The sequence below is a fragment of the Apaloderma vittatum genome, unplaced genomic scaffold (assembly GCF_000703405.1).
Source record: "Apaloderma vittatum isolate BGI_N311 unplaced genomic scaffold, ASM70340v1 scaffold27534, whole genome shotgun sequence".
Lineage (NCBI taxonomy): Eukaryota > Metazoa > Chordata > Aves > Trogoniformes > Trogonidae > Apaloderma > Apaloderma vittatum.
In genome coordinates, this window is record NW_009713857.1 from 27,666 (window position 1) to 48,950 (window position 21,285).

Below are 21,285 nucleotides of genomic sequence, written 5' to 3' on the forward strand. Positions count from 1 at the left end.
AATGCAGCTTGGACAGCTCTTCTGCTGCCTTTAGAAGCTGTCAGCTGTTGCAAGTGGTCCTTCACCCCCACATCCTGCTGTCTTTGGCTTCCATGTGTCTCCTGCTTTCCCTCTTCTTGGATACCTGAAAGCGATGTCGAGATCTGCTCTCTGCCAGGTGAGTGGGAAGGCAGGGGTGGCACTGGGGGCCAGCCAGCACAGACCCTTGGCACAGGATCCACCAGCACCATCAGCACCATCCTTACCCGTACCAGACACGCTCACACGCATGCTCACTCATCATGTTTTAGCCAAACTGCACCCGTTACACATCCCTGCCCAGAAGCTGCACAAGCAGCACTTGCTCAGAATCACTTTTCCTCTGATGAACAGACACTTGCCAGCCACTACATGGCCCCTGCTACCCTGCACCAGTGCAACTATGTCCCAACGAGGGTCCCCAGCACCACATCCAGCCCTCCCCATGCACTGCAGGGAGGAAGAGGAGTGCTCTGCCCTGGCTGGGAACACTCAGCACTAGTTAAGACCCCCTTTAGCCATTAAGCTCTTGCTATTAATCGAACTCAGTCATCTTTGCTAACAGCCACGATGAATCTCACACAGGTCACTCCTGCCCTCGAATTCCTCCCAGACCTGGGGGCTGTCCCCTGCTCCATGCGCACATCCTGACCCACAAGCACATGGCCTCATGAGCATCTGTCCCCTGAGATGGCAGGGGACACACTGCAGGACAGTGATACTGCTGGGAGGGCCACCAAGTGACCAAACCTGGCTCAGCCCTGCTGACATGGCTGCAACTCCCACGGACCTCAGTAGAAAAGAACAAAACACAATGGGAATCTTCCAAAGCATCGCATGCTTTTAAAACATACTATTTTAGGTAACAGACAAGTGCTGACAAATTTTCAATTTTATTAAAAAAATTCTAGCAGCAAAACCTGTAACAATTCCAAAAAAAACCAAAAAAGAGACTAAACCCCCAAAAGAACATGACACAGAGAGAAAGACACAGAGACGGAGAGAGAAAGGCTCGGGGTTTTCTCCACCATTCACTCAAGCTCCTTATAGCGGGCAAACATGACTCTCCTGACGGCGTCGCGGTAGGTCTCATTGGACTGTCTCTTGTTGGGCTTCCCCTGGGCCCCCAGGCCAGGGCCCTTCTTCCTATTTTCTGCCTGAAAACAGATACAGCTTGTGTTAGTGACCTCTCCTCTTTGCCAGCTGCCCATAAAGAAAAAGCTTCCCCCGGGCTGTTTCGGGACAACCAACTGCTCTGCTGTGGATCCGGGAGAGGAGGAACAGCAACATGTGCAACATGTTCCTCCAAAAGCTGTTCAGGAGGAACGATCGGCCATTTGCGGGCAACAAAAACACGCAGCCAGCAAGTGCCCGGTGAGAATCAAACCACAGGGATCGGCTGCGGAGACCAACACAAGCATACAGCAGGGAGGGAGTGGGCAGTCAACACAGGCAGTGCCAGCAGACGAGAGGCAGTCGTGTGCGAGCGAGGATCGAAACGGAGTGAAGGGAAGTGCCAGCAAGAGAGCTGGGCTCCCAGGGAGCTGTTTGCAGTTAGCCTGCATTTGCACCAGCTCAGCTGTTCTCTCCTCTAATCGAGTTCCCATGGGCTCTCGGTAGCTCGCTTTGAAATTCAACCAGTTTTTAACGACTGGCTTTTGCAGCCAGTGTCTGAATTATTCAGTAATACCTGCCTAGAGTTCGCCCAGGAGAGCAGGCCCAAGGCTGAAAGTTTCTCTTTGCTTTTAAGTCCAACTTATCTGAATACCAGAGATGCGATCAATTAGGCCGAGAGATCAAAGCCCTGTGGGGCTGAAGCGGGCACGTTGCTTGGCCCGGCATGACTTGGAAATGGGAAGAAAGCACATCTCTGGGGCTCTTTTGGGAGGCCTTTATAGGAACTGTACAAGGGCTGTGCTTTGAAATCAGCTCCCCTACCCAGTCCAGGGAGCCCCGACTGCAGGTCAGACCTCCCGGAGCGCATCGCTGGAGCTGGCTCTTCGACAGAGCCCGTTTTATGGCTGCAGGAAACTCTCCATGAGGACTGAGCAACAGCTGGGGCCAGTTCCTGCTGCCTGCACTGAAGAGGGAATGTTGCCTCGTGTGTGTGTGGGCTCAAGCAAACATACGTCACGAAGCCTCAAATATTTGCCTTTAATGATATACTTGACTGCAAGCTGAATGTCGCAATGTGAGCTGCGCTGCGAGTGGCCTGCCCCTCGGCGAAGCGCTGACACTGCGGGAGCAAGGCGGCCAGGCGACAAACCCGCTGACAAGCCTGCTACCACACAAGAGGGCAGCCACAAGGGCAAGGAGGAGCAGTCCCTGTTCCTGGCCACTTGTCACATAAACCCTCTGCGGCAAATTAATGTCCGCTGAGCGAGCAGGCTGTCCCAGAAAGCAGGATCTACCCGGCCCCACCTACCCTCAAAGCCCTTTGCCGATGGAGACTCGGCTCCTCATCAGATGACACACCCCAGTATTCCCTTTCGAAGTCCAGAGTCCAGAACGGCGGCGAGAGCCTCTCAAGCCGAGCAGACCAAGAGTATCACATTCCCTGTGACTGTGGCTACACTCACACCTCCCCGGAGGAGGTTCACCTTCACCGCAGCTCGTGGCTGCAGAGCACTGAGCTGGTGACCTGCTCTAGTCCCAGCCTGCCTTTGAGCAGGTATTAACCAAATGCTCACACCCTTCCTACACATTGTTACTCTATTTTCAACCCCTCCACATCCATATAAATTCTAACCTTTTCTCACTGCCAACAAACCTGTGGCTCCTCCCAGCCTGCAAAAATCATTAGCTCACATATATTATTCCAGCAATTGGGTGCCGAGACTTGTAGCCTGACCCTTTTTCTGGCTGGGAACTCCCTCCAGCTGTCTTGGGGGACATTACCAGCTGCAGGACAGAGATGTGTTTGGAAGGGAAGTGAAGACTCACCTCCATCGGTGACGTGCCTTGCTGGTTGTAGCCGAAGCCTTTCTTCCACCCCGTGGCCTGCATCAGTCGGTTCCCTTTGTTGTTACTGTCCATCTTTGGGTCATAGTCACTGCAAAAGAGGCAGAATCAATTGTCCAGTCTCGCAATGCTTCGAACACATGCCAGGGATTTTTTCTCTGCTAATAGCACCTTCATTGACATTCCAACCTCTCCTGAGGGTGACACCCAAGTGGCTTGCAAGCACACCGCCCAAGGAAACCAGTAGGGTGGATTTCATGTGCGGGGCTCAGGCACCTCTGACCGCCCCACTTCTTGTCCCACCTCAGGGCAAAGGAAATGAACACAGGCTCCAAAATACTTACGGTAAAAGTAAGCCAGGAGCACTCTGTGTTGCATTTGTTAATCCAAATTTTAGCAACAGCTAGAAAGTGAAGTTTAATCCCTGCTGCTCTGTTAGATTTTCTTTCCTTCCAATGTCATGGTCATCAAGCTCACTACACACAGTGCAGGACATCCTTTCTCCCACCTGGTCATTACTCATCCAAGACCATTACGCAAAACACATAATTTTGAAAATTGCCCAGCACAAAAATAGCTTCCTTCAGGCAAGTTCTGCTTTCCTGCTGCTGATGCCACTGCACACAAACTGCTTTAGTTTATCCACAGCTATTCCAGAAAACTGAGGAAACAGAAGACGCGGATTTTAAAACTGCAAGACATGGAGGAAAGGTCTCCCTCTGAGGTGCTGCACCAGAAGGGAACAGGCACATAATCAGTTTTGTCTTCAACACACGCCTAGCAGTTCCTCAGCCCAGTGGAACACGCGAGCTTGCAGCAGACAGACCTTTCAAGAGCTCCGCACAGCACGCACTTTCTTCCTCCACCTACTCTGCATGAGATGGAAACAGCTCCTAGCATTTCTCTGAGTCAGTGGAACAGATGAAACACAGCTTTGCTCTTTCTTTCAATGGCTAGATGCCAGGACAGGAGGACAGCGAGTGCCTTAAGGCTGGGTGGATGGCAACAGGCTGCAGTGCCTGGCCCGGCACACTCAAACACTCCATCTCACCCCTCAAGCTTGTCTCTACTTTCCGCCAAACCCTTGTTTCTACCCCTGTGCTGCACAGCCCTGGCCCTCTCCTGCTCTCTCTGAGAAGTCCTGAGGCACAACAGGCTCACGCTTTGGGGAGCTCTACCCACAAGAATCACGGCCCGTCTGGCTGTGACTCTTGCAGCTCTACCCCACTGGCGGATTCCTGTCCTCAGCGTGCCAGCAGCACACACGCCATCCCAGCAGCAGCAGCCTCAAAGAGATCTAGCCAAGAGTAGCCATCACCTCTCTGAGTCCCGGTCGTATCTGAGTCGCTTCCTCTCTGGTGAATCCACCTGTTGGAATTTCTCTCTCCGGTCATTTCCTTTGTCTTTGTATCGCCCCTTCGTAACAGAAAGAACAAAGTTAAGTAGGGAAACCACAAAGTATTTAACCCTCCACAGGAGACTGCTCCGCAGCCAGGTTTGATCTCATCCTCAGCTGGCTGGAAATCAGTCCTGGGGACCGTGGATGTTTCTAAGACCCACAATCCACTTATTTTGTCCTGATGCATCTGTTGGACTGCCCCAGACCTGGGGTTGCAGCCTTCCAGCTATAGCAGTGGCAGCAGCTCTGTTACCTTACAAACAACAGACAGTTACAGCTCTCCCAGTCCTGGCCAGGCAGCAGCCGCCCATACACTGCATCAATTTCAGCTGTAAATTCGGGTCCCACTTAGCCCAGAGCTTTGCAAGATAAAAAACCCACACTCAGATCCTTCTGGAAGGAGTGGGACCTGCTCCCTGAAGTCACAGCACTAGCTACAGGTCCAAATGCAGAGTGTGCCCGTAGTTCAGTCTAAGACTCTCTGAGAGGCATCTGATGTCCAGGCTGCAGACCCAGGTCTGTAAGCGAAGGGTCTGCCTGGGACCAAGCTCACCTTAAACCAAGACCACTAAGAGAAGTCTGCCCACCACCACAGACGCACCTCACGCTCTCTCTTCTCCAAATATGCCAGTTCCTGCTCAGATCGTTTGATCTTCATATGTATCTCCAGGTTTTGCTGTAAGGACAACAGAAGCCAGTGTCAGCAGAGGATACAAGCTGTCAGGGTCATTTGCTCCATCTGTAAGGAGCACAGGTACAGCAGCACACTCTTGCACCTGCACTATACCAGATGCAAGAACTTCTCTCCCAGCCCAGATGGCTTGCTCCTCCACAGAGGCCAGGAGCTCTTTCTCTCCACAGTAAGGAAGGCAACGAGTCCTATTTTAACATACGTGCCGTTTGGCTCTCCTAGAAGGAAGAGCTCAAAGGCAGTGCAGAACATGGGGAGGCATGTGCTAAGTTCCTACTGCTGTCATACCCGTGTGCCAGCACCCCACACTCCCCAAGCTTTAGCTGTTGCTACAGCTTAAAAAGTCACACTTGGATGCTACAGCATCCCTGTGGCACAAACAAGCAGCTCACGCAATGCTTTGAACGGCGTTTTGATGGGAACTTTGCCTGCTACTGTGTCAAATTCAGCACATTCTTCCCACCCAACCATCACATTTTTTCCCCGTGGATCACAAAGCTGTTGAGCCAAAGGCAGCTTTGCAGCACACATGCAGCTCGCCCATACCTTGTGCAAGTTGGAAAGCTGCTGGTGCTTGATGAGCACTTCCTTGTTGGGAAACTGCCTCCTGCAGAGCAAGCAGGCCAGCTTGTTCCAGTCGGTGAGCTTGTCGTCGCTGGCCTTAGGCTTCCGTGGCTGCTCCTCGCGTTGTGCTGGGGGGGGGGGAGGCGGCAGCCACTGTGCCTGTGACTGCTCCTCCTCTTCCTCCTCCTCTTCGTTGTCGCTGTCTCCTCCATACTCTCCCAGAAGTCCTATCAGAGGGTTCACCACCTTGGGCTGAGAGAAGAGGCAGAAAAGCATGACAATTTGTAGCATCCAGCCTGCCCTGCCATGAGGGGGCTCTTCTTCCCCAGTCAACCTCCCCATGCCTTCTGTCTCCATTCCAGCACAAGAGCCAGAGAGCAGCATCCCAGGCAGGGAATGGAAAGAAGCTGCCCGGCCAGCAATTAAACACCACAGGGTAGAAGCCCTTCTGTTCTCTAGACAGGCTGTGCTTTGTGCCAGGCTTTCCCAATCTGTCACACACCTAAGCACAATTAGCTGACCAAAGCAGTGGCTATTTGGCAGGGAGTTGCTGTCAGTCATTTCCTCTCGCAATGGAAATCAGTGAGGTTTGGAATTCCTCAATCTAGAGGCAGACGGAGTATTTTTCTGCCTGAGAACTGCCTGAGTGAGGTAGGAGCCCACAAAAAAGCTCACAGTTATAAAACAAACGGCCTTAGCCATTCCATCTCCAATGGTCCCTTCCCTGGTAGGAGAAGCTGGCACCTCTGTCACTCAAGGTCACAGTCAGGCTTTGGTGAGCCTCCCTAGTCCTGTACCAAGGCTCAAACAAGGCAAAACCCAATCCTAGGGATCCACTTACCGGGGCTGCACTCTCATCCTTTTTCACAGAGGGTGGTAATGGTTTTTTAAAGACATCTTCTGCAGAGAACTTCTCCTCTCCTGTTTCATTCTGAAACATCCAAGATCAGGTGTTAAGACCGCCATAGCGTGGACTCAGTGTCCCACACTCCCCACTCGCACTCTCTGCTGGACTGTGATGCTGACAGTGGCCCCAAACATGTTGCAGACCACTGAGGGAGCTGGGGCAGGGCCAGGTCACATTTGGACACCCCTGTGTGAACACAAAGGACATGGAGACACAGTGCAGAGCCACCCCCAGAGCCAGCCAGCTTGGGAGCCAAGAAACCCACCACTCCAGGAAGAGTTAGTCCTACTTGCCTGTGAGAGATGAGACAAAGCGCAAGTACCATAGGTGGGGAGGGGGAAGGATGACAATGCCAGTTTTCTCCCCTGTATCTCTGGCACAACATATGGCCAGGCTTGACCAGCATGGTGGTGTTTTCTGGATATTCCGTATACTGGACAGAGAATGCCAGAGACTGCAGTCACCCAGCACTGCAACAGGATGAGTCTGTGACGCTCACTTGTATGCTCAGCAGCACAGAGTAGGCTGGGACAAAGCTTCACATCTACACGCTCTAGAGAACTGGTCTGAAGCCCTGGACATGCTCTAGTTTAACAGTTTGTTGACTACTCGTACTTGGCTGGGGAAGACAAGCGCTATGCAACACCTTACCAGGCCCACGCTCTCATCCTTCTTCACCGAGGGAGGCAAAGGCTTTTTGAATACGTCTTCTGCAAAGCACCTCTCCTCTCCAGGCTCACTCTGCAAAACCCAAGATTGGGCATTAGGCCACCAGAAGCACAGGGGTCAGAGACTGCACAGAGGAGTCAGGAAGCCACTTCCGAGCACCCACAGAAAACAGGCAGCCAGGAAAAACGACGGGAGAAATTCTACCAGGAATGTTTTCATCCTCCGTTCAGACAAGACCATGTTTCTCCCAGCTCAGTGCCCTTGAAAGCAGGGATCCTCCACACCAGATGAGACTCCTTGGCTGGCCTCAGGGACAATTACAGCCCTCACAGCCCAGCTCCCTAGGACTGGTCATGCCACAGAGCATATCGAGGCCAACAGGCAAGGGGGAAAACACAATTTCTGCTTTCGTGGCTAAATCCCTTCCACCAACTCTCCTGGCACTCCTTAGTCCCAGTCAGTAATACAGCACGGGGCGGTGCTCAACAATCCATGCTCAGACATCGCTTTGGGCAGCTACTCCCAGCTGGCAGCCTCCACACTGGGGAGACAGCCTTTGCTCACTGGGAGAAGCACTGAAGGACCCTGCCCCAGGACCAGGGCTCTGCGAGGGGAAGTATCTGCATTCTGTCTCGGTTCACCTTTGCAGTCCATCTGCATCACCTGCCTCATCTCCCTGCCTGTCTGTGATGTCTGGAGGGGCAGGAACTGCAGCTAGACAACAGCTGAGTCTCTGTTATTATTTGACTTGGTACGTTTAAACACCTTTGCTAATTTTTTGTTGGCTCTGTTACAATAGTTGAGTGCTTTCAGCAGTGTGAGTGAAATGCGTGTCTCCGCTACCTGGATGCTTCTGAATTCTTCGCCATAAGAAAGGGATGAGAAGCCCTGACTTTAATGTCAAAAGAGAAAAAATTTAGGAACTTGCTCCCACCTGGCCAGCCAACCACCATGCTCCTGGCCTGCTGCAGATCTCATGTATCTCATCGTCTTCTCTCACTGCCCCTCCCTTTTTTTAATCCTCTATAAATTACTCTCAATTTTCTAACCTCTCTTACCTCAGCTTTCTGGCCTCAGACCCCTGATCAGTCTGATGCCTGCAGGGATTTACCTTAGCAGAAGTACTTTTCCCTTTCTCCTTTTTGTCCCTATTGTCCCTGCTGTGCGGCTCCTTCCTTTCATTTGTCCGTTCTTGGCTCCCATGCCGCCGCCTTCTGCTCTCTGTAGGTGATGAGCAAGGTTCTCGGTCTATCGTGACTTCTCTCTGAAAGAGGCATTTGGAACAGACTCAGGCAAACCTCTGCAATTTTCTTATTGGGCTTGTTGTCCTTACTGGGCTGGGGAGACCAGCACAGGAGACAGGGACTGCAGAGCCTCAGACAGCTAAGGGTAAATGCTTCAGGACTTGGCTGTGGCAGAAGACAGCACATCAGAGCACTACCCTGTTCGTCCAGAACGTGGGCATTTCCAATATCATGAAAATAAGATGATAGTCCCAGAGAACCTCTGCTGATGGTTTCTTTTTTGGCATCCTTGTAACTATTGCTGGCTGAGGTTGGGGAGCAAAGAGACCACAGACGAAACCAGGGCTCTGCTGTCCATCTCTTAATACAGAGAGTCACCTGTCACACCCTCAAAGTTTATCAATGAAGAAAACAGAAACCCTTCAAAGGCAGGGCTTCAGAGACCAAAGAGGCAGCTGTAGTAACCATTTCAAGACACAGCTAATGCCCTCAGGTCAGAGGACTGAGCAAAAGAGAGCCACCTCTACATTGTCCCATGCTAGCCTGCCTTCAGGATCAAGCTGCAAAATCCCTCCAGAGAAGGGCAGTTTGTAAGAACGTACAGTGTGTAAAGCTTCCTTCCCACTGACTCACCTGAGTCCTAGGATCATAGTATGTCCCAGCTATGGGATCATAGTAATTTCCAGTTTCAGGATCATAAATGTATGTGGACACATCTGAAGGAGCTGAAACACAGACAAGAGTTAATACCACACAGGCAGAACTTGACTTTTACAAAGACAAAAGCACGAGCAAATATTACGTTGGTGAAAGGATCAAGAGTGGGAAAGAAGAATTTTTCTCTGCTGGCAAGAGGTATGAGTATCCTCACATGACTCAACCTACATATTTTCTTTAAGGAGTAAGAAATAAGATAGTTTTTCACAACTATTCTGGTTTAGGATTCTGGCTAAACTTCCACATTAACACACATTTACAGGAGCTGTGCTGAGATCACCAGACCACAACACTTGACCAGACAAAGATATGAAATTCAGTAATTTCCCTAAGAATGGGGTAATGAGTACCAGGCTCCGTATCCACCCACCCCTGTGAACAAGGAAGGTCTGTGCTCTTTCAAACAGTCTCCTGTTTAAAGTGATGACACTCCCCACATCCCTTCCACCCTGTGGGTGCATGAAAGCAGCCAACAAGAAAAGGGAGCAAACTGTTTCTATGGGAAAAGCTAAAGGCCTCAAGGGTAAGCCCATAACGTGAGGAATGTTCTCATTTCCAAAGTGTTATTAGACAGAGCTCAGCAATACTACATACAAGTTAGTAAAACAATCTGAAGTGTTTTCCCAGTTACTGGCACTGCTGCATAAGGCATATTTTCTTCTGTCTCATATGGCAATTGCCAGGATGATTTTATCCCATCAAGTTTGCCACAACAAGGAAAAGCACACAGCAAGTTTCTTTCATCTGCATGTAGTTTTGCACAGTAAGAGTAGACAGAAACACATCATCAAATAGGAAAATGTGACTAAACAAAGTTGGCAAAGAAACTCAGAAGTGGGTGTAGCAAACAAACCTACCCTTAGCCTTTAAAAATATTTTTGGGCTGATTTCTACATGTCGGTGCCCTTTTAAAGTCTCCACAGTAGGAGTGAGGCAGAGCTTAACTTACACTGTGCTCTGGTGCGTCTCTGTGATTCGCCGCCCCTCCTGTCTCTCATGCCCCTCCTGCCCTGGAGTAAGTGAACAACATAAACAGATCAGAGACTCTTTGACAAATATCATATTGCTTCTCCTCCCTCTCACAGGCCCAAAGTTCAGGAAAGCAGCTCATTTAGCTATCCTAAATAGAGCACAAGCAGACAGAGCTTTTCATCTGCAGAGCAATGGACAGCGCCACAAAGCACAAGACCTCTGGAGCTTCCATGGATCTTTCAAAGAGCTGCTCACAACAATCCATTCAGTATGGGCCTGCGGTCTGGCAACAAGCACTAGAGAAAGAGACATTCACTCTGGGAAAATTCACTCTGCAGAAGTGTGGTATAGAGCAATCCAGCCCAGAACTCCCTGAAGCAGTATCTGCACTTTGACTTGTGCCTCTATGCACAAAACGAGCCCAGTGTTAGGGGCAGAGTAGCAGTGAAGAGCAACACGTGAACATTATGCTCCCATCTTCAAACATGTCGAACTTTCAGCAGCCCGAAGGGACAAAAAGCCCAACAATGTCAGGCCTGTAACCCCTCCGTGCTCCTTCCCTTTCCAGCAACCTGCAGAGAAGCTGCAAAGACCTACCGGGCCATAGTAGGAGTTGTCACCATGCTCCCCATAGTCATTCCTGTTGAAATAAGGGTTGCAGGTTAATGCCAGTCTGGCTTTACATTAACCTCAGTATACTCAAAATGACCAGCAGGACCAATGAAAGCAGAAAGACCATCTTCACTGACCACATGTTGGATTGCATCGATCCCAGGAGACAGAAAGACTTTCTCTGTTGTATCCGCAAAGACGAACCTCTCCAACTGGTTTTTAAAAAGCTGAACCCATTAATTCCCTCACAATGGGATTTGATGGCTGGAGGCCATGCAATATGATAATTAATCCCATACTGCTCAATCATTGAAGCTTCTTCTAGCTCTGATGCCTTCACCTCTCCAGCACATTTTTAGGTTGTAGGAACATCTAACTCTCATGCCAACCTTTAAGCACTGGTCCAACAACGCACCTCCGGCTCGCAGCCCATCACACAAAAGACAACCCTACTGCCTCATCTGCTTGTACCTCCTCCTCCCTGTAGCAAGATTCACTTCCAGCGTACGTCCATCAATGCAGATAGGGGGATCCAGATTCTGCAGTATCTTTAGCAACCTCAGTGCCTCCTGTAAAAGGAAAGGAGAATTTCACATCCATGAGAAGGAAAAAGAAGCCTGTTTCCCAAAGCCAGACTGCCTGAAAGGAAGGCTTTGTGCTTACACAATAACCATAGTAGGACAGGAAACACAACATTTTTGTCTAAATATTAGTGAAGTTATTTAGGATGCGGCAAAAAGGATAAGTTCATTGTTAGGTTCTCTGTCTGTCCTATGACTGTTTTCAGCAGCCAGCTAAGAACTGAATTCTGGGGTTGCCAGACAATGCAGTCCCGTGGCTGCTGTTGCATCAAAGAGCTTTGTTGAACCCTCTGGACTGATGCCAAAGCACAGCTATGGAGTGCAGGAGTTCCCGAGAACCAGAAAACGTGAACCCAACAAAGTGGGGCTGTCTGTTAATTAAGACTCTTGCCTTCTGCAGACAGAAAACATTGAATTCAAGTTCCCTGCAAACAATATATCTGTGCAAGAGGTGTTCAAGTTTAGTAGGGTCTACAGTGAAGCGTACTGAAGCAAGAAACTCACTCAACACTACCGCTTGTGACGACAGACCATCTTTGGCTCCTAAAGCCAGAGAGCAACAGCTGTATCACATATCCCTCATATCTAGCCAGACAAGCAAAAGAGACAACTCACTCCAGGACAGCCACCTCTCAAGTACAGCTATTTCTCTTCTTTATGTGGTTTCTCTACTCCTACAGACTACAGATGCCAACAGGGGGAGTGTGTGAAAGCAGGAAAGTACCTACCGCATGTGAATCCAGTTCAATGAAGCCGTAGGTCTGCCCCATCCGCCCAGCCTTGTTCTTCATGATGCGCACACTGGACGTGGAGAGACGCACATATGGGGCCAGGAGCCCCACAATCACTTCTGGTGGGGTGAATCGAGTAATACGCTTCAGCATAATTGCTGTGAAGCACAAGGAGGGAGGTGGCCAGGAAAGAAAAAGTAGTAAAAAAAAGGTAATTCAGATCTAAGTTTATTGTGACAGCACAGGTAAAGCTAAACCCTCTCAAAGCAACAACACGGCTTCTTCCAGTTGAGTCTGGGTACCACCACTTTTTTTTCTCTCCACTTTGCAAGATGCTCGGCGTACTGCCTGCAACCGCTAACCCTTCCTTCCCAGAACAAAGAGCACAAAGTAGGCCCCTTCTCAGAGGAGCTCAGCCCGGCATAACTTCTGGTCAGAAAGACTTTGCTGCCATGCTAAGTTAACTGCACCATCCTGAAGCCAAGAAAATTAATTCTAAATTAATGTTCTTAAAGGCAATTTGCCAGGACCTTTGGAGCTGGACAGCCCACCATTATTTGATGCCATGGATTTGCAGAACATAGAAACAGCCCCCAGAGGTTTCAGAGAAAAGCAGCCCTTTCTGCAGATGACCTCATGGCATGCAAGCAAGAGGAATCCAAAACTGGGCTCTGTGCCACTCACTTCTGCTTCCTCCACCATCCTGTGGTGTGGTTTCCTCTGCTTCTCTCTGAGAAGGCAGCTCCTGATGCCGGTCCATGTCCCTTCTCTTCTCCTGCGAGGGCCGCCGCTCTCTCCCTTCATCTCTCTTCCTTGGCTCCTGTTCCTGAGGCTGGCACTCCTGCTGTGGAGCAGGAACTGAGGGCTGGAGAGGCTGCTTTGGAGATCCTGGTTGTCCTGATAACTCTTGCTCAGGTTTTTCAAGCTTTGTCTCTGCTATCAGAGAGGAGAAATGGACTGTTTCCGCATACAGTGTATTTTTCTTCCATTTTCTGGTAGCAGCACCCCTTGCACAAGGCCAGCCTGTTCTGCCCTTTGCACGTCCCAAGTCCTAACACTCTGCAGACACAAGGTGTGAAGGACAAGCTAGATATCTCTCATCCTTCCATTGCTTTGTTTGGGCTCCTTTGCCTGACCTCTCCCATCAGGGACAAGAGGGGTTTTGGCCTCCTTCTAGGACTGGCTCTTGCCTGGACAAATATGAATCAGGGATGGGTTTGGATACATTCCTCCCATGTCCAGGACAACCTGTGTAGTGGAGATATCCTTTCCATGCCTGACATACAAACACCCATAGCTGAGCAATATCAACTAGTAACTGTCACCCTGTCTCTGTACTACAGAAAACCAGATGCAGACTTCTATGATCACTAAGTGAAACATTGTAATACAATCACCGATTTTATTGAGTGTTTGCTCAGCACAGATGAGGCAGATATTATATGGAAACACCCTGCCCCCCAGGACTAGCTATGCAATACAGAGAAGATTGATCCCATCAAGTTTCTGTACTTGAAGTCCTCAAGCATCTGGCTTCACTTCAAAAGAGATCTCTACCTGAGCTTGTAAAGCTGTTGGAAAGGGAAGCTAAAGCTGTGGGGCTGCAAAGTCAGACATCACCAGCCTCGCACCTGCTGCTGAAGTCTCTTCCCACAAAGAGAAAGAGATGAGAGTGCAAGGCTTGGCGCAGCAAAGCTTTGCGTTTTCATGTCCCCCAGAGCACCTCCCTGCTCTCGTTCCATTTGGGCAGTGGGCAGCATGGCAGAACACATGACGATTTTGCATGTAAATGTCAGAAAAGCTGCACGCTGACTCGCTTGGCTGTCAGCAGAGCTTATGTTGGACAGGCCTGTGCGAATTTGTCTGCAGTTTACAGCATGTGGAGTTTTGGAAACCCTTCATGAGCAGAACCTCACGTAAAATTTGCCTGTGGAACCAGTCTGCAAGTGTAGCTGCAAAAGCTGTCCACGCAAATCACACAGACATGAGCACAAGCCCGGAGATGGCAAGAGCAATTCTCTTACCGAATTCTTGCTCTACTGATACGTCCTCTCCCTCAGAACCACCTCTGGACTCTGGGCCTGCCCTGCTCCCTGGAAGAGAGGCATATTAAAGTCCATTTCCAGACCATCAGTCACAAAGTATGCAAGAACTCATGCAAAGCTGCAGTAACGACTGCAGGATATGCCTAGAGAAATGTTCTGTTTCACCCAGCAATTAATGGATAGTCATAGAGAGGTTACCTTATTATACGTGTTGTCACAATCAATAAAAACAGGTCAGTAAGAAGCTTGCACCACAATCTGTCTTCACAGCATCTTAAAGGCTCCGTTTAATTTGCTCCTCAGCAGTTTTATTACAACCCATGGTTGTGCTGGGCCAGCTATGCGAATTTTGCCTTCATAACGCTGATGGAGGAGCCACGGCGCAAGGAAAGCACAACCACAGGGTCAAGTGCTTCAGCAAATAGAGTTCTGCATCAGCAGTTATTTAAATGCCCTTCTGCCTAGGGTACACAGGTAAGAAACACAAACCACCAGAAGCCTGCACAAAGATACAATCAAAGCTTCCAGAGTGCCTGGAATACCTGCTCGTCCCCAAGAAATCAGCTCCTTAAAGGAGTGTGTTTTGGCTCTCGTGCCCTCCCACCCCAAAAAGCAGATTTGCTGACGGGGTGAGGAGAATCTCCCGGAGGAGCAGAACTCCCTTCCACGAACTTCTTACAGTCGGCAAGGTGAGTTCAGCCATTCAAATCCTGGATCCGCCTCGAATCCGAGAGCCTCAAAAGCATGACACTGAAAACACGCACCTGCATCTCCCAGGCAAGGTGGGTTGAGGAGAAGCCATCTCACCTACGGCCAAGCTGTACCAGCTCACAGTCCTGGAGGACACACAATCTCTAACTCCACAGATGAAGGATAATGCCAGAGCAATTGCAAGGAAAGGCTCTGTGCAGCAAGACACCTCTCCACCAAGCCTCACAAGAACAGAGAACCCGGTAGCAACGCATCCATGTGTAATATCTTCAGTGTGGACAGGGAAAAGGATCTCAAGGAAGCAAAACTAGCATCCTCCTACACAGTGCTCAGCTAGTCCACCAAGAGGGATGGAATAGGGAAGCCAGAAGAGAAACTTACTTGTCAGGGCAGATGAAACTTTTAACTGACCAAGCACAGGGGACCAGATATACTCACCATCTCTCGGGAGCTTGCAATAGGAGCAGGAAGATCTGTAGCCCACAGTACACACCTTACACTGCAACGGAAGATGGACAGCGTGAGGAAGTCATGTTTTGAAGGCAGTGGGTACAATCTACCGACTCTGCAGTGCTTTCAGAAAAGAATAGCCACCAGAAAGTTACAACGAGAGCTTGAGAGACAGGGTGGGTAATGGCAGCAGGAGTCTTGGCTGGAACGGAAGGGAAATGCTCACACTGCTCACAACTGGGACTACCTTGGGAACAGGATTTTCACATAAAAAAATTCTGAGCACAGACTTGTTCATACCACAGGGGTACTTGACTAGTCCTTGAAACAGGACTCTTTCCACTCTCTCAAGTGATGCTGGATGAAAAAGCTCCACACCAGGCACTGCACTGCTAGCCACCCTGTTGCTTCCAAGGACTCAAAGTTACCTTTTTATTCTTTAATCTCAACTCACTCATAAACCAACAATAAAGTCCTTATCTGAGCTAAACTGTAGATACTAATGTGAGAGTCAGCTTAGAGGTGTCTGCTAACCAGGAGGCAGAGCTGTACAGGCTCAGATGGCTGTCCCACTCAGAACCAGAGGAAAGAGCCAAGTGCCAGGTCCTTATAGAGCATTCCTAACTTCCTCCTTAAGTTCTTGGTAAATGAATGTATTGCTTCTCTTCGTACCATTTTTTTTTCCTCTAACTGAAGCCCTGCAAATGGTCTGAGGCACAAGGAAGCTCTTTCAGGCCATGCTTACACACAGCAGCAGTGGGGACATACGCTCCAGCTACTTCTCATCACACTGAAAGCTGTTGTGAAACCACTGCTTGAAACTTCTGTCTCCACCTGATCTCTGAAGCATTGCAAGCACAGACAAGATGCCAAGCAACAGCTCTGCTGGCAGCTGGTGTGCATCCAATTAGCCTGGACGAGGGTTTTTGTAGCCCACTGTGATCCAGTGGCGAAGGTCGGAGTCTAACTAGAACCCATCCCTCCCTGCCGTGCTGCAAGGTCTTGGTCTGCAGCCCATTGGAAAAGGAGGCAACAGCCCTGCCCTTCGCTCTAGTGCTCCTTCCCGGCCGCCTGCAACCAAAAACACCCGTTTGGGAGAACCACGAGAACAAAACTGACCCTCGGGCAACTGTGCCTCCACAAAAATGGGCCAGTTCCAGTCTGTACTGAGTGTTGCCTGGACTGGGACTCATTCCCATGCTTCCTTTTCTGCTGCACTTAAATCACAGGCCCCTGCATGAGACAGAGGTCTGCATTTGTTACACTGGTGAAAGCTGTGGTTACCTGGGCAGTGAAGATACTTGTGGTTACACACGTGAACTAGAGTGAAAGCCTGTTCCATTCTACTTGGCAGAATCACTGCCTCACTTTGGGTTTTTTAGAAGGAAGAATCCACACACTCTTTTCATCACATGTTAAAAGGGAACCACTGCATAAGGACAAAACTGCACTGTGCATAAAACACTGGCTACGTGTACCAACATGCACTCGTACCAAAATCAAGGTAGGGAAAATACAGAAGTTTGGAAGAGGCAAGAGCTTCAGGACTGGTATTGCTCTTCAGTATCCTCAGGCACTGAGCAAACACCTAACCCTCCTTTCTGCTGCCACCACCCTGAGAGCCGGCAGAGGAAGCACAACACGGCTCTCTGATCGCATACTTACACGTTTGCAGCGCCAAAACTCTGGGCACGGAGTGTACTCAAGGGTCACTTCTTTGCCACCGATCGAAAGAGTTCCCTGTTGAGACAAGGGGGTAAATGACGAACGTGCCCAGTCCACGTAGATCACTCAGAGGCAAAGAAAGGGGTTAAAGCTCTGGTTCCTGAAGGTTTCGGAAGTGAAACTGGGCGAAAGGGGGAGAAAGGCTCCCAGTTCAGTTAGCTGGAGCTCTGCCGTGGAAGTGGAAGGAAAACTGCCTGTGCCCTGCTCTAGCACGGGGTTAAAAAGCTGCATGTTAGCTCCAGAGGAACTAGGCAGAAGAGGCTTTGTCACCTCCCAGAAAGAGCAGAGGCAGAGCAACCAGAGCACGAGAGGGAGGCTGCTTCAACCTGCTTTTGTCCACATGCTGGAAAGGGGTGGCTGGGCAGCCGCCTCCACACTGACCACCACCAGGCTGGCGTCGAGGCAGCTATTTGAGGAGGAATACAAGGAAAAATATCACTGAAGTGAGAGGATTTTCATACTTGGGTTTGTCTTCGTGTCACTCATGAGACCCTGGCTTTCCTTCAGAGAAGTGTGCCAGCAGGTGGCAAGGCCACTGGCTCCACAGCCAGTCCTCAGAGGGGCTGGCCTCAAGCAGCAGAGGAGCTCCACTGCCTAGAAAGACACTCGACTTTCAACTCCACGCGTGACACTTTGGAGTGGCATCAGGAGCCCAACAAATCCATGAGCTTTACTGAAATGCAGATGATTTAAGGGTGAAATGAAGTCACAGATACAAGTCTCCCAGCTCCCGCCCGGAGTGAGCAGCAAGGATTTCTGGTGGCTCTCACCTGCTGTGGACAACAGATCATGCCTGGGCCTGTAGGATGCAGGCTGAGCCACAAATGCAGGGAGCCACAAGACACCTCCTGTCACCGAGGCACTGCCAGGCCACACTGTCTGTATTTACCAATACCACAATATGAAACGTGGTGACAAAAATGAGACTTAGACCCAGGTCTCCTAAGCCCCAGGAGAGCAGCTGCTCTTCTGGCCCGTTGCTGGGTGGTACAGGCAGGTGTCAGCGAGCTGTAAAAGGCCCCAAGCTACTTTGGGGGCCTCTGGTGAGTCAGAAGCTTCCCAGGTACTCTGATCCAGTAGCCTCATCACATGAGAGCCCCCAGAGCAAACCATGAATGTGAGAAAACAAGTTCCCAGAGTTATTACTGAGAAGTCACAAATACACCCATTTATACAATTCTGTGCAGAACATGAGGGAGATGCTAGGGAATCTGTAAAGTAGGAGGGAAGAGTTCATGGGAGGGAATCACTCAGCAGCAGTACAATGACAATCCTTTAACCCTACGAAAAAACGCAGCAGAGAAAATTGGAGACCAAAGACCCTGCCCTGTAAGGGCGGGTTCCACCACCTCTCCTCTCCACAGCCTGCCTTTCATGGACCAAGGCTGTCCTTTCCTACCACGCTTTTATGCATTGGAATGTATCAGAGGTTTCACTCCTGCCGCTGATGTGTCCAAGCACTGCTTTCTGGTGCGGATTTGCCTTCTCCTCACAGGAAGTGGAGTCCTAGACCTTGCCGAGGCCTGGCATGTGCAGCCAGAGCACAGTGCTGCAACCTTGGACACAAGGCACCTCCTCAGGGTCTAGTCACAGCATGGACTATTGCCCAATTTACGTCTCTAGGAGAAGGTCTTGCACTTTCTTTAAGGTACGGAAGGAAACACAAGTGAGAAAGACAGGGAAGTGGAAACCAAGGCTGTCCCACCAGCAGTGTTGGTCCCTCCGAGATGGGCATGCTTCCTCTCCCAGAGAGAGCACCCATCAACATCATCATGTCCCATCACACACTCAAGAGATGGGCAGTGCCAGGAAGGTGGCTAGAAATGCTCTGTGTGCTTCAGGACACACTGAGCATGGGCAGGGAGCGAAGGCAGGGTGCACATCCTCACGAGCAGAGCCGTACCCACCCCATGAGCACAGCAAAGTCCTCAGAAACCGCAGCTCCTCGGCAGGTGGTTGCAGCGGTGCCTAGGAGCTCAGGAAATAAGGACAACTGGATTTGCAGACACTTCCTCCATCATGCAAGACATTGAGGATAAAACTTGCCAGGAAGCCTGAAGATTATTTTTGGTTTTATGGAACACAGTTTTTAAGTTCATGTGGTGCTGGTCTCTACTGCAAATTCAGTTCTCAGAGACTGCAGAAAGTATCACTTGCATAATTACTCCCTAATTTCCTTAACACCCTGCTGATTGCCTGCTCGCTTTTTCAACAAGCTCTCTCTTACTGATTTCTTCTTGATAAAGTAATTTTCAAGGTTGCAATCATCATTTAACACTCCGAAATGAGTTCTTCATTTAGGACACACATTGTCAGGATTCAGTGACTTCAAATTCCTCATTCCCCCAGTTTCTTAGTAGATTCCATTCCAAATATTTTCAGAACCTTTACCTAGCCCTTGTCACTGCTTATTCTTATTCACCTATATCTTCTTCCTTCTCTCTGCAAAATGTTTTGGAAAGCATTCTAATTTTCAGTTCACCACTTCTAATTGAGCAGATCTTTGTGAAATCACAGATTTTATGAGAATTTCAGTGACAGTGGAAAAGAAAAAAAGGTAAGCCCAAGGAATGTCATGTACTGTCTGGTATCCAGACTGTAAAAATCTCTCCCATATTCACGCCTTTTATCCTGGACCTCTCTCACCGACTCACCTACACTACGCCCATTAATTCTGCTTGTGGATTTGGTTTTCTTTATCAGCATGCTACAGAAACGTCTCTCTGGCCCCTCCAGTCAGGAACCTCCCCCTCAAAGCTAGCAGCAAACACGCAGTTGACTCACTAGTTAAGGGTTTAAAAGGCAGCACACCTCTGCAGTACTAGAACAACGAGCCCTCAGCCATAGAAATGTCCAGATTTCCAAGGGTGTGAGTAGATTCTGATGTTTTTTTCTGAATGGCCAAATTCATCAAAACAGAGCATCTGGACTCTACTGCTGGGAGTGATTTATGCTACCGTTTGATATCTTTCATACACAGTTATACATGTTTTTTTGCTTAGAGGTCTGTTGGAGAAGCAATACTGGATTCAAGTCTGACACAATTCAGTATAAGCCACTCCAGCTAAAGCTACTAAAGAATCTGCATCATCTAGAATAATATCCAATGGGACAGTATGTAATTATTAGTAGTACTATTAGTACACCCTGATCACCTGAGCAATCCCATCATGACATGGTCCTAGAGAGCAATGCCATGAAACCATAAAGCCTGTTTGCAGAAAACACACGCAGCAAGTAGCAGCATCTCAAAACCCTTCATCGAGCAGGGAGAAACTCCCTTCTCTTTAGGAGAAGAAAGGAAAAAGGGAAAATCCCTTAAACATGATACCCACAGGTGATGAAATCCTTCTGAAAGCACTCTGGAGACTGCGCGTCAGCCGGGCACAAGGCTTCAGCAACAAAACTCCAGTTTTACTGAAGCAGTTTCCAAGCTCTTTGTCCCAAAGGCAGTAAAATCAGAAGCACTAAAAGAATATGAGCAAGATCTAAATGGTGCAGGTAAGCCTAACCACAGGAAGAAAAAAAAAATCCCAGACCATGCTCCTAGCAGACGTAATGCCCACTCATGAGGCTGGTTTTAACTCTTCTCTAGTTTGACCTCTTTGCAATCGCACTACTTTAGCAAGGAAAGCGCTCACCTCCTGCTCCGAACGGAGCACGGCTCACCCCCGTGGGCAGAAGGAGCTGTGTGTGCTACCGAGGAGCGCAGGTACGTCAGCACAGATCGCCTGGATCACGCTTCCTCAGGAAGCAACGGAGCGACTGACAGGGCCAGGAGACAGACTGCTGCAGGTCAGGCACGGCACCAGTTACCCGCTTCAGCTGCTTATCTGCCAATTAGCATTTGCAGTTGGCATGCTGGTATTTTTGATGCTTGTTGACAGCCTTCTAATGATGATCACTGGGGGCTGGGGTTGAGGAGGGGGAGAACTTGCCAAAATAATATCTCTATGCTCTCCAAGACTGAGATGACAGAATACAAATCATCAATGTCAAAGTTTGTGCTAGCTGATTCTCTGAAAAAAACCAAAGATTATAGAGCACCCAAGAGTGACCTAGAAAATCTGAAATGTGGAGAGCTTTCGGAGCGTGGCACACTCCTTCAAATCAAAGCAGGCTTCTGCTTGAACTGAACTTGGCCAAAAATTAACACTTTCAGTAAAATCTCACTTTGGAGCCTCTTAACAATGAGCTGACAGCCCTCCAAGTATTCCACTTCACAGCTCGTGCTTCAGCAGCCACCACAGGGGCTGCCAAACCGCACAGAGACATGGCTGTAGCAGCC

The 21,285-nt window shown here is 49.5% G+C and overlaps 1 protein-coding gene across 1 annotated transcript in view; it reads right to left on the minus strand.

The window, feature by feature from the left end:
* Positions 1–975: 975 nt before the first annotated feature.
* The window catches only part of RBM6 (RNA binding motif protein 6), a 53,682-nt gene continuing 33,372 nt past the window's right edge, over positions 976–21,285 (minus strand). The window contains exons 6-22 of the mRNA XM_009868525.1: positions 16,938–17,012; positions 15,261–15,321; positions 14,091–14,159; positions 12,751–13,002; positions 12,064–12,224; positions 11,226–11,323; positions 10,740–10,782; positions 10,120–10,180; positions 9,087–9,178; positions 8,321–8,473; positions 7,192–7,281; positions 6,475–6,564; positions 5,616–5,885; positions 4,980–5,054; positions 4,298–4,395; positions 2,962–3,070; positions 976–1,175 (exon numbers count right to left, since the gene is read on the minus strand). Coding sequence (XP_009866827.1) covers positions 1,050–1,175; positions 2,962–3,070; positions 4,298–4,395; positions 4,980–5,054; positions 5,616–5,885; positions 6,475–6,564; positions 7,192–7,281; positions 8,321–8,473; positions 9,087–9,178; positions 10,120–10,180; positions 10,740–10,782; positions 11,226–11,323; positions 12,064–12,224; positions 12,751–13,002; positions 14,091–14,159; positions 15,261–15,321; positions 16,938–17,012 — 1,923 coding nt within the window. The 3' untranslated portion in view covers positions 976–1,049. The remainder of the gene's footprint in view (positions 1,176–2,961; positions 3,071–4,297; positions 4,396–4,979; positions 5,055–5,615; positions 5,886–6,474; positions 6,565–7,191; positions 7,282–8,320; positions 8,474–9,086; positions 9,179–10,119; positions 10,181–10,739; positions 10,783–11,225; positions 11,324–12,063; positions 12,225–12,750; positions 13,003–14,090; positions 14,160–15,260; positions 15,322–16,937; positions 17,013–21,285) is intronic.